Below are 12471 nucleotides of genomic sequence, written 5' to 3' on the forward strand. Positions count from 1 at the left end.
AAGCTTTAATGTAGCAAATACCTTTGTATGGGAAAACGAATGAAAAATTAATTAATTTTCTTGTAACTAGAACTTTTCTAAACCCGTTAAACAAAATATTTCAATTTATGTCTTGTACATTAAAATATGGTCATAGACAGTGCTATCTTATTTTTTACTATCGAAAATTACAATTAGAATTATTTTTATTATAAAAAGACATTAAAATAATAAAAAACAGGGTATTTTAAAATGGAACCTTTAGCTGAGGGATTTAATTTAAGGTAACTATGTATATTAATTTGTAAATAGACGTATTTGTGTTTGTATAATTTTGTAAAAATATAAACAATTTTTGAAAAATGTTCTCGTTTTATTAATTCTTTATTTACTTTGGAAAATGTGGAATTATATTATTAAGTGTTTTAGTAAATTAGTTCATTTAAGGTTCTCTTACGGAGACTCATTGTAAAAACCGATTAGCGGATAACTGAGCTGGTTCGGCTGATGGTAAGCGATCACCGCCCGTGAACAGAGCAGGGGTAGTGCCTCTGCGTATGCGTTGCTTGCTTTTAAGGGCAAAGTAATAAGGAAACTATTGACGACTGGAAAGTAGGAATGGAGTGGGAAGGGTAAGGAAAAGGAAAAGGTAATTGAATTTGATTGAATTAGATCTCGATGATGTCAATCAGTGCAAAGATACTTTAAAATTATGCCAAAATTCAAATTCAAACAAATATCACTAGATAGAGTAAATCAAAATGGCTTCCCGCGTCTGTCCCTATTGGTTGTATCTATGTTTAGATCTTTAAAACTACACAACGGTTTTTGCTGGGCTTCTTTTAAATAAAACGCAATATGCCTTCACAGTTTAATTATATCAAAAACATTCTTTTTTACTATACTAATTATATATATAAGTAACTACTACGTATATAAGAAAGTTTTAATATTATAATCTTAATAAATTATATAAATTACGTGTGACGTTGTCTGTCCGCAATGGACTCCAAAATAAATTAACCGATTTTAATCAAATTCGCACACCACGTGCAGTTTGATCCAACTTAAAAGATAGGATAGTTTATATTATTTCAATTACAATAAAAGTCTACCCGGGCGGAGTCGGCCTGCAGCTAGTATAAAATAAAGATAATTGGCGTTTGGTATAAGTGAAGTCCCGCGTCCCCTAGTGGGGTATGGGGCAGATGATATACATCTGTTTCACTGATCGTTTTTCGTTATCAAGTAGGTGATCAGCTTTCTGTGTCCTGCCAGACCGAGACATATTTTTTGTTTGTGCGTCCCCACCGGGAATCGAACCCATGACCCCTCGGTTCTAAGCTCACGCGTTAACCACTGTACCAAGGAGGCGGTGTTTGGTATAAAGCACGTGGAAATACTATTATTGCGAATGTTTCTTTACCCTTTTTGGTTACAGTTTTACAAAAGTACGTAATATATACTATTATTATATTATTTAAATTTTTATGATTTTATCCTGTTATATATAAAGAGTTGTTAGCTATTTATGCGTAGATTTTCAATTAATGTAAAAAATAGTTACGATATTTGCAACTTGAGAACGGCTGGCCCGATTTTCACGACGTTTTATGTATAAACACTGATGAACAATGAAAACAATATGTCTATTATAAAATTACGAGCTGCACCTGGCAAACGCTGTTCTGCCTTACTCTTGGGGTATAATAAATAGATGTTGGACGATTCTCAGACCTTCTCGATATGCACACAAAACTTCATAAAAATCGGTTCAGCCGGTTCGGAGGAGTAAGGTATCTAAGTGACATGAGAATTTTATATATATAGAGTATAAATAATAGTTCAACCAAAGTTTATAACATTTGTAATATAATATTAAATATATATGATTTATAAGGCAAAACTTTCACAATAACTAAAAAATAAACATCATTCTACTCGCGAAATAAACTTCTCCGACTCATTTATTTTTATTTATTTTATACAATGCTTAATTACTTGCCTAGGTTATATTTATTAATTAAAACATTATTCGTTACTAATATTCAAAAAACTTCTCAACATGGAATCAGCTTGTGTCACCAGCGCAGCGAAGGTATCCATATTACAATACAGGATCCAAAGAGAGAGACCAGTCATCAAGGTTTTTAAAACCACATCCACTACGTAACGGCTGTAAGAGAGAAATACATGAATTAGGTTTAGTTGTAAGTTTTTTTTTTCTCCTTGTAAGTCGCTGTCACATTGGGTTGTAACCTGTAATGGCATGTGATTTGGATAAATAAATAAATAAATGAATAAATACATAAATAAATAAATAAATATATAAATAAATAAGTAAATAAATAAATAAATAAATGATATACAAAAGAAGTTCGTTTAATAAACCATCCATCATCACGCCGTATCACAGTCTGAGTCTAGTACGAGGAGAATGACTGCTGTCCGTAGTAACTTAGAAATAAATCTACCCACGATTATGTTACATTTCTTATCTGTTTAGTGCATTAAAGTTGTATTGAAGAGCTGTTGATGATTGTTTTCAAATAATTATTTGCTGAGAGGTACTACTCTCATCTCGAAATATGATAAAATTTTATCGACATCGGTTTAATGGTTCATTAAAAAATAGTTACATTACATTGGTTAACTTTCTAAAGAATTGGCAAGGATCTCTGTACTAGTATAGTCTATCTTATCTCTGTATAGTTTCTTTAGTTAAATGATATGTTATATCAATATTTTATTTATAATTTGCAAACAAAATGTGAATATTGTATGCCAAAAAACAATTAAATATTGAAATTAATTAAGGAATATCTTATTTTTCATTGTTTATATAACTCTGTTCTACCTTACTCTTATCATCAGAAAATTTTATGAAAATCGGTCCAGGGGTTTCGGAGGAGTATGGTAACTAACATTGTGACATGGGAATTTTATATACATATATAGTGATGAATTTCTATTAATCCTTTCTTAATCACTATCCAATTGGACCTCGGCAGGCGTAAGGTCTGCCACGAACCCTACGCCTCTCCAAATGTTCACGTGTTGCGCTTACCATCCGGCGACTCACCAGCCCCACTGCCGACGATAACATAAAAAAAACAATCTAGAATCTTCTACTCACATCTTATGCAACTTCCTAGCCCTCGGCAAGCTCGCAGGATCCTCCTTGCACACAAAATGTCTCGCGCCAAGCACGTAATCCCTCAAATACTCGTCCCGATCTAATTTGCTGACGTCAATGTAAAAGATATCCCTCTCCTCTTCACTCACACGCTGCATGAGCGAGAGGAAGCGATTGTTCTTGAAATGCCACTCTTTCGTAGTGTAGTATTGTAAAACGTCTAAACCGTGACTGATTCTTTTCTGAACGTTAACCATGCTGGAATCATAAAACGTATCTCACTGTAAGATTGTAGTCTATCGATAAATTGTAATCTAAAATGTTGTTTACAATTTATTAGTAGACTAACGTATATCTGTATCCCGGAGGAATATCGGGATAAAAGTTGCCTATTTGTTATTCCATATTCCATACATACGTACATACATCCATCCGTCCTTACAAACTTTCGCGTTCATAATATTAGTAGGTTTTATAATCATCATGATTTTTTCCTATAGTCAAGACACATGGAAAACTCACAATGTCTTTTTTCCCAGTAAGAACAGCAAAGCGTCGCAGAGATAGGCTGGCAGTAAATGGAAGAAGATGACCGCCAGCTGGTGGGTCAGCCAGTAAGACTTGATGTTCCCTCCGGGGTACCACAGCGCGATCAGGAAGGGGTACGTGTTGACCCACTTTTCACCTGAGATGTAAAGTTTTTTAGCATACTATTACGCATGTATGATATAAGTTATAATTTGGTTGGATAAATTTGAATGCAACTACATTTTAAGATTTGGATTTTAACATAAAAAGCATTAGATTTTTCACTTTTTGTTTGGTTTTTTTAACCGACCCACAAACAAAAGAGGTTCCCCACTTCGACTATACTCTTTTGGCTTGATTAATAGATTACTCCGCGGATATCAACCGATCGATATAATTCTTTGGTGTTTGATAGAAAATTTATGTTATTTGGTTCCGTTTTAGAATCTGGAGTAATCCCCTCGGCAAGGATTTGATGACCTGTTCTTGCACAAATGGAGCTGGTGGGTCACTTGATGGTAAGCGCTTCCATCGCACATGAGTCAAATTGGAAAGGGAAGAACAAAGGAATGACGAGAGGAATAAAGGAAATGACTGGGAAGAGTAAGGAAAAGGATATAGACCTCCGTCTTATATTCTGTATAAGATGATCATTACTGATACAATACATATTTACCAGTATCGATAACTTCCTTCCACGTTATTTTCTGAACGCCAGACAGGGTCATGTTAAAGATTTGGGGCTCCTTTGATCTGAAATACAACATACTCTTGTATGATATAATCAGATTTTTCTTTGCATAATATTGTATGATCTGATTTCTTTACATAATTATACAGGTTTTACATCAGGTGGCCGACCTGCACCTCTGCTTGCTCTGCCATAAAAAATATACATATATAATTATACATTTTTGATAAATTAGCAAAACTGTTAATTAAAAGCGGCTTTATTTAAATTTGTATATTTTTGTGGTAATGCATGCTATTTTTGTGTTTTTGTAACAAACTTTTAATCTGAGATTTATTTAAAGCATACAACTAAGTTAAAATTATATCACGCAGCGGGATTCGAACCCGCTGATTCACCGCACCCTGGCAACACCTAGCCTTTCTGCCGCCTCAGCAATCGAATTTCTTCTACTCTTTCGGTTTTTAAGTACTGAAGGGTTGCCTTGTGATAATAATTCATTTAAATTCTTTAAAATTTTATCATTTTAATGGAATAAAACTAAAAATTAAGCCTTTATCTATATATCTAAGTAGTTAATCAAGTTCTGAGTACACTAACTTGTCCAGGGCGGTGGCATACGCGATAAGTATGCAACCATTGGCTACCACGTCAACAGGAATCGCATCTGCTGTGTAGGAGGGCTCGCAGTGCATTGTGCGGATGACACCTGCAGAATTATTTATTTATTAAAAATCACTTGCCATATCAGAACACGCCCAATGCGACAGCGATACAAAAATAATAAATATAAAACAAACTTAACTAACTTAAATACTAGATACATGATGTCATAATATTCAACTTAACATAAAGCACTAAGAATTTACTAAAATATATTTTCTAATTGTAACAACTTAAATACAATAACACCCTTGCGAATTCACTCGCGGGACAATGGAATAGGTCAGTTCTTTCGTGCGCTTCATTAACAATGCGGATTGCTCGTACCATGGGTGCTTTGGCAAGGAGGTTAGTCCGTGCTGTGGGTATCAGCAGCAGTGGCGAGCGGTGCCGCCTCCACGCGGTTCGGTTTGGAATATGAAAACTAAGACATTCCAGCAGTCTAGAGTTCTATTTCTTACCTCGCAAAAGACTTATAATATAAACAGCAAGCAAAAAATCCCGACGTATGCGTTTCACAAGTTTGTATTATAATCTCATATATCTTATAACTGCACTAATGTTATAAGAGGACTCTTTTGTGTTTATGTATGTTTGTAACGCTTTCACGCAAAAACCTTTTAACCGATTTCAAAATTTCTTTCACCATTAGAAAGCTGCACCTTCACAGGGGCAGAGAGTGTAATTTATATAAAAACATTTTTTGTAGTAGTTTAGTAATTTATATAAAAACATTTTTTGTGTATAATTTAATCATTATAAAAAAAACGTCTTCAAATTTTCGGATCTTGACCAAATTAAAATGGCGCTATCCGAAAAGCCGCAGCAGCTTATCAATACAGACATAATAGTCAAAATTAGTTCACTCACTACAAAATTATGAGGTAACAAACACAAAACGGTCGAATCGAGAACTGTTTTTTGAATTTGAAATCTTACTACTAGTATTTTCTTGTCTTTGGTTTTACGCGAGTATTATACATTTAGAAATTAAAAACTCTTCAACGGATTTTAAACGCGATTTATTCATTATATTATTAAGCCGACGTTTCGAACACTTTACAGCGAGCGTGGTCACGGGGAGTCTCCCCGTAATTTCTAAATCTTACTACTAAATATATAAATAAAAAAATATAAATACTATTTAATAACATCACAGATAACATAACTTAAAATATTTACTACCTTTCCCACTTCCAATGAGCAAGCCAGTTGGTCCATTGAGGTTGTCAACCCACCCAGGCATGGGCTCCTTCCATGCTGATGTCACTTGAATATAAAAAAAAAAAAAGTTTTTATATTGTTAACAATAATATAAGAATATCAATGAAACTATTTTAAATGTTATATTCATTGATATTTAAAGAAATTTATGCATTGTAATGCAAATTTGAAATAAGATTTATGGTATGTAAAATGCTACGTATGCTAAAATATTTACCTAGTTTGCACATTAGGTTACGTTATACACACTAAGACTTAAAAACTTTGCCATCTGGTGTCGAATAACTGCAACAAGTTTTGTCTACTCACCGATAGATGGCCGGCCGATAGCGATGGGGAATTTTGTACTGTATTCAGCAACTAAGTCTTCGGTTATAGCTTTCGTGTAAGAATAAGTATTTGGTTCAGATTCTATTATCCTAAAACAAAAAAGGGTTTCGAATACATATATTATACAAACAAATCTTATTTAATTACTTAATGTAGAAAGCTCATTTCATATTCGTTAAATGTATCATTTGTAAGTGAAAATGCTATTATATAGCCATGCTACATTATACCTTAACAAAGCGTAAACAATAGCAACATATTTGTCGATTTTTATAATTTTTTATTTAAATTGCTATATTATAATTATGAAATATGATAATCTAATCATTTTTTTTGTTTATTCATACATTTTTGCTACAAAAGGGTAAACAACAAATTGTTTTAACAATAGCAATCGACATTCCGATCGCAACTGCTTGCAACGAACTGGAAAATATAACCTCAAATGTGTTTTGCGTGAAAACTGGTTTATATGTTATTCAATTCATGAGCATTGCCTATTTATCAAATACTATACGTATACTAATACTGTTTGTATTTAAATGTTCCCAATAAACGAAGGGGTTCTCAATTGGGTTGTTTTTTTGGCTTTCATTTCATTCCTATTATTTTCTCGATAACTCCGTTTTAACCGATTAGCTTGATTCTTTTTATCAATAGGGCATTGTTGTCATTTAGTCCCATTTTAGAATTTGGGGTATTCTAAAAAGGTACCAAACGAACCCCGCTGCGATATGAATAATCTTACTAATATTATAAATGCGAAAGTATGTAAGGATGTATGTATTTGTTGCTCTTTCACGCAAAAACTACTGAACCGGTTGCAATGGAATTTTGTACGTAGATAGCTGGACAACTGAAATAACATATAGGCAACTTTTTATCCCGATATTCCTACGGGATACGGACTTACGCGGGTGAAACCGCGGGGCGCAGCTAGTTTTACATAAGATTTAAGAATGAAATACATAAAAGATACATTTTTTATAAACACTTTCAGAATATACAGAACACATCGTAAACTCTTCTACAACCTATAAAGATTTGCTGTTTACTGCCTGAAATGCCCCATTTTTTTATTAATTTCGATACAGTGTAGTCGATATAATTCGAGGAATAACTATATGAATCTATCAATATTCATCAAGCTTGTATATTAAATTGTTTACCCTACAAATTATGTAGGTACGGTGTAAATGAATGCCCGCGGCTTCGCACGTGTTAAATTAGGAGTAGTTTAATAGATGTAATTATATAAATAAACTATCCTCTTGAATTGCTCTCTTTTAAAATAAAAGGATTAAAATCCGTTGCGTAGTTTTAAAGATTTAAGCATACACAAGGACAGAGGGATAAACAGAGTAAGCGACTTTGTTTAATACTATGTAGTGATATCAATCGTCTATATCTATACTAATAATATAATAAACAGGAAAATTTTGATTTTTTGTTTGTTTGTTTATAATGGATAAACTCAAAAACTACTGGACCGATTTGAAAAAATCTTTCACCATCAGAAAGCTACGACTTCGCTGATTGGCATAGGCTATACATGTACCACGGGCGAAGCCGGGGCGAACAGCTAGTGTTTTAATATTCTATTGGATGAATAATTGTCAGATAAGATACAGCTGTCACTTTCATAACTCAAGGAGAGCGAAAGCTTGTGTTTTAATAAACGGTTTAGTTTAGGTACTTGGGCTCAATATGCTTCAAGGTCTCATCATCCATCCAGTCCACGATGTCCATGATCTTGCGCGGGCTGTGCACAGCTGGGTACAGCTTCTCGTCCAGTTCCTCCAGATCGCAGCGGCAATACGCGGTGGACAGGTGCACGAACGCCTGGAGAAGTTTGAAGGTTACGGAACAAAAAAATTGGTCGTAAGAGGAGATGACGTGATCCTAAAAACTCTTTAACCCTTTTTTGATATGACAACAAAAAATAAAGACGAGACAAAATAAAAAATTAAAGAATTTCAAGACTAGCTAGGTTTAAGATATTTTAAATAGGTAAGGACCACGGACTTATAATCTATAAGGCGGAGGTTGGAGACCGGGCGAGCGTGCAGGAAATAAGATTATTTTTCAATTTATCTGCGCATGTGGATGATATCACCACTACTCGAAACGGTGAAGGAAAACATCGTGAGGAAACCGGCATGTCCAAGAATCAATAGTTTGACGACATGTGACATCTGCCAATCCGCAGTTCGCCAGCGTGATGGATTATCGCCTGAACCCTCATAGGAGGCCTGTGTCCCAGCAGTGGGAACACATATGGGCTGATGATGATGATAGGTTTAAGATAACTATTGTTAAATTGACTCAATTACAAATTCCTTCTTAAAAAAAAAGCGTATATTTAAATTTTGGTCTCACCTCAAGATTTTCCATGGTTTCAGCGAGTTTTAGCAAGCGATGTGTCCCGGTTGTGTTCATGTGTACTGCATCCTTAAGTTTTTGATCAAACCTGCAACCAAATTATTACAGAGTTTCTTGTCGGTTCATCTCTGTAACTGCCTTCCGAACCGGGGGTAAATGTTAAAACTGTGTTATGACGATTCAAAAGTGCGTCTAGAAGAAGTAATTGAATGAATAAATGTTTGTGAATGATTAAATGTTTGAGTTTTGAGTTTGAGTTTAATATCAGAATACGAAATATTCTCGTATGCTCTTAACTCCATAATTTCGAAGTCTTTGCAAATGCGGATGGAATCTTTAAAATCTAATATGTAAAGAGTTTCCTTTCAATGAAATCTACATGAGGTTCAAAATGTTCTCGCATTCGATTTAGGAAAAGTTAAAAGCAAAATACAGCCAGACATCGCGGATAGGTAAACTTACATTCCGTGTACTTTATTTTGATAAGCAAAAATCTTCTAGTAGATAATATAGTCATTGGGAATACACCATGAAAATCTTACAGAACTATCAACTTTTTTAATCTTTCGTTTTGCTGTAGGTATCACAAGGTTGCCTGGAAGATATCGCTTCTAAGCGAAGAAGCCCATTTGTACGATGAAAGTTTTTGTATTTTTTTATATCATAGTGGGCATTCGCAAAAGTAGTAGGTACCTCTGTGCATGCGCTGCCCGCTTTTATGATTAAAGAGATAAGGAAAGGAAAATAAGGAATGGACTTGGAAGGAGTAAGTAAGGAGGAAGACTTGAGGAAAAACGGGCCTCCGTTTCCCAAACTCACCATACGAAACATAGAAGCATGGTACCATTTCACACCGGTCTTCTGTGGAGGTGTGGTACCCCGTTGCGATCTGGCCCAATTCGTGACGAATCGTGCTCGACTCCCTGTGTACCTAATGGATTTACATAAAAATTACCAATAAATAAACTGAATCACCTAACACAAGCTGCACTATGCATCACGATCTGACAATTCCTCTGCAACTCCTGCCTGTCATCGTTAGAGAGGCCCAGGTCCTCTTCCAGGATATCTCCAGATATGAACTTAAGTTTACTGAACGCTGATGGCTCCTTCTTATGGATTAATTCGAACACCTAGAAAAAATATGTAGAAATGTTGAATCAATAAAAAATGTGGTGATTAAGTGTGATGATAAGCTGATATTTTGAAAAAGACTAATAAGTCATTATATGAATGAATCCCTATTTCCTTTGGTCACGCTGTCGCGCATGAACGGCTGGACCGATTTTATATATATATAATTATTTCGACATCAGGAAAGTGCAATTACACTGAGTGACATGTACCACGGGTGAAACCGGGGCGAACAGCTAATATAAAGATAAATTTTTAGACCACCTTATTATCTATGATAATTTGTTTCGTATTGATGAGTGCTTACATAATGTTTACTACAATACGTATACATACTGTGTCTGACTGATATATCGTTTATCACAATGATTTAGGAATCCGATAAGTAAAGAATTTAATATATTTTACTCCCAAAGGTTCAAACAGACGATCAAACAAACTCTTTAGAGTCATATAATTAGCTTAATGTACAGAATTATAGAATGTAAAATGAAATTTCACTACAAACATTTTGAAATCGCCCAAGTTTGTTTGATATATTCCTCCCCTAAGAGGATAAAATAGGAGACGCATCCCCAAAGTTTGTACCATGAAAATGTAATTTGACCAGGCAGGCGAAGCTGCGGGTAACAGCTAGTAATTTTATTTATTTATTATTGTGCAAAATAAAGTAAACCTTAAACAAAAATATGGGAATTGTCCCATATTATTGAATAATTCATACAAAAGGCGGCCTTATTGGTATACAGTAATCTCTGCCAAGCAACCTGGAAAGGAAATACAAGAGAGAGAGAGAAATTACCATAAACTTACTTTATTATTACACAATTCCTTTAACCGTTCTTCCCCGGGAACTCCCTTCTTCTGTCTCAATAACAAGTAAATAGTTTTTACCCCGGGACAGTCTCGTAGCAGTTTCTCAACTAGCACCTGCAACCATTTTGTTATTGAATCTAGCTGAATGTGTGAGTGCATAAGTGCATGTGTGTGTAAAAAACAATAATATTAATAATTTAGAAATTAAAAACTTTTTAACGAATTTTAAACACGATTTATTTATTACATTATTAACCCGATGTTTTGAACACTTTACAGCGAGCGTGGTCACGGGGAGACTGTCTACCCATGAATAATTCGCGTTTAAAATCCGTTAAAAAGTTTTTAATTTCTAAATGTATAATACTCGCGTGAAATCAAACACAAGAAAATACAATATTATTAATGTCAAAACTCTTTTCATAAATTATTGTTAAATTTTAATTAAAATAGCAAGAGAAGCGAGCTCTGCATAAATCTCAAAATTTACGTATTTTATAGTACATTTCACTAAAACGTATAACATTTACAGGTTATACAATATAATACAATACATTTTATTTCAAAATACATAAATGAAGATGTATAACAAATGAAAGAAAACATGGAAGCAACAAACATTTATCTGAATATATTGTTTTACGTTTAGCTAGTTAGGTTTTTACTCAAAAACCACTTCACTGTGTAACAATATTATTTTATCATTCAAAAGCTACACATTAACCACTTAATATAGGCGTTATCTTCAATAGACTTCAAATTTCGATATTTTATCAAAAACTCGGCTCTTGCCCGCGGCTTCGCACGCGTTAATAACGAGTAGTTTAATAGATGTTATACATATATCCCTTAAATCACCCATTCTATTAAAAAATCGCATCAAAATTCGTTGCGTAATTTTAAAAATTTTAGCATACATAGGGACAGAGAAAGCGACTTTGTTTTATACAATGTAGTGTTTATATGTTTTGTCATTCTAAACCAAACAGTAAAAAAAAAAATCGTGCTAGCATATTAAATCATTCAATATTAATTAGAATATTATAGTCATTGGGGTACCATGCTTGTTTGCTATGAGTAAGAAAGGTCCTGACTCCGTATGTTTGATTAATTTAACCCAAATGCATATTAATACTATACCGTTGTATTCCCATACTTTCATCATTTATACCCATTTGCAATAAAAATTAAAATAAATGATTCAATGATACGACTTTAAAAAATAAATTACTTATATACTATACTATTAATATCAGACACTATTAAATATATTATGTTGTAAATTTTTTAGACTTTTCCCGCGTTAAATTCGGAGTCAAGAATCTAATTGCGAGAACATTGCTTCTCACAGATTTACAAATAATTTTTCCAGTTTCTGGAAATCTACTAATAATTTGAACATTCGACCCAGCTTACCAGTTAGTGTCGCGGGCTGCAATACTCCGAATGAAATTACTAATATGTTTAAGGACCACTTTAGGGTATCATCACCTTTAGGGCCTTCAAAACGCACGTTTAGTATTGAGGAAGATCAGAGCAATGATCTTATTAGTTTTTCAGCTAAACAGGTGGCGGGTACCATAAATAA

General features: G+C 33.9%; 1 protein-coding gene across 1 annotated transcript in view; it reads right to left on the bottom strand.

The window, feature by feature from the left end:
* Positions 1-1914: 1914 nt before the first annotated feature.
* The window catches only part of LOC119838239 (putative fatty acyl-CoA reductase CG5065), a 17433-nt gene continuing 6876 nt past the window's right edge, over positions 1915-12471 (bottom strand). Inside the window, exons 3-13 of the mRNA XM_038364093.1 lie at positions 10881-10997; positions 9909-10066; positions 8931-9021; positions 8248-8393; positions 6531-6640; positions 6183-6266; positions 4935-5043; positions 4320-4396; positions 3638-3800; positions 3116-3373; positions 1915-2155 (exon numbers count right to left, since the gene is read on the bottom strand). Of these exons, the coding sequence (XP_038220021.1) occupies positions 2011-2155; positions 3116-3373; positions 3638-3800; positions 4320-4396; positions 4935-5043; positions 6183-6266; positions 6531-6640; positions 8248-8393; positions 8931-9021; positions 9909-10066; positions 10881-10997 (1458 nt within the window). The 3' untranslated portion in view covers positions 1915-2010. The remainder of the gene's footprint in view (positions 2156-3115; positions 3374-3637; positions 3801-4319; positions 4397-4934; positions 5044-6182; positions 6267-6530; positions 6641-8247; positions 8394-8930; positions 9022-9908; positions 10067-10880; positions 10998-12471) is intronic.

Source organism: Zerene cesonia, unplaced genomic scaffold (genome assembly GCF_012273895.1).
Source record: "Zerene cesonia ecotype Mississippi unplaced genomic scaffold, Zerene_cesonia_1.1 Zces_u001, whole genome shotgun sequence".
Lineage (NCBI taxonomy): Eukaryota > Metazoa > Arthropoda > Insecta > Lepidoptera > Pieridae > Zerene > Zerene cesonia.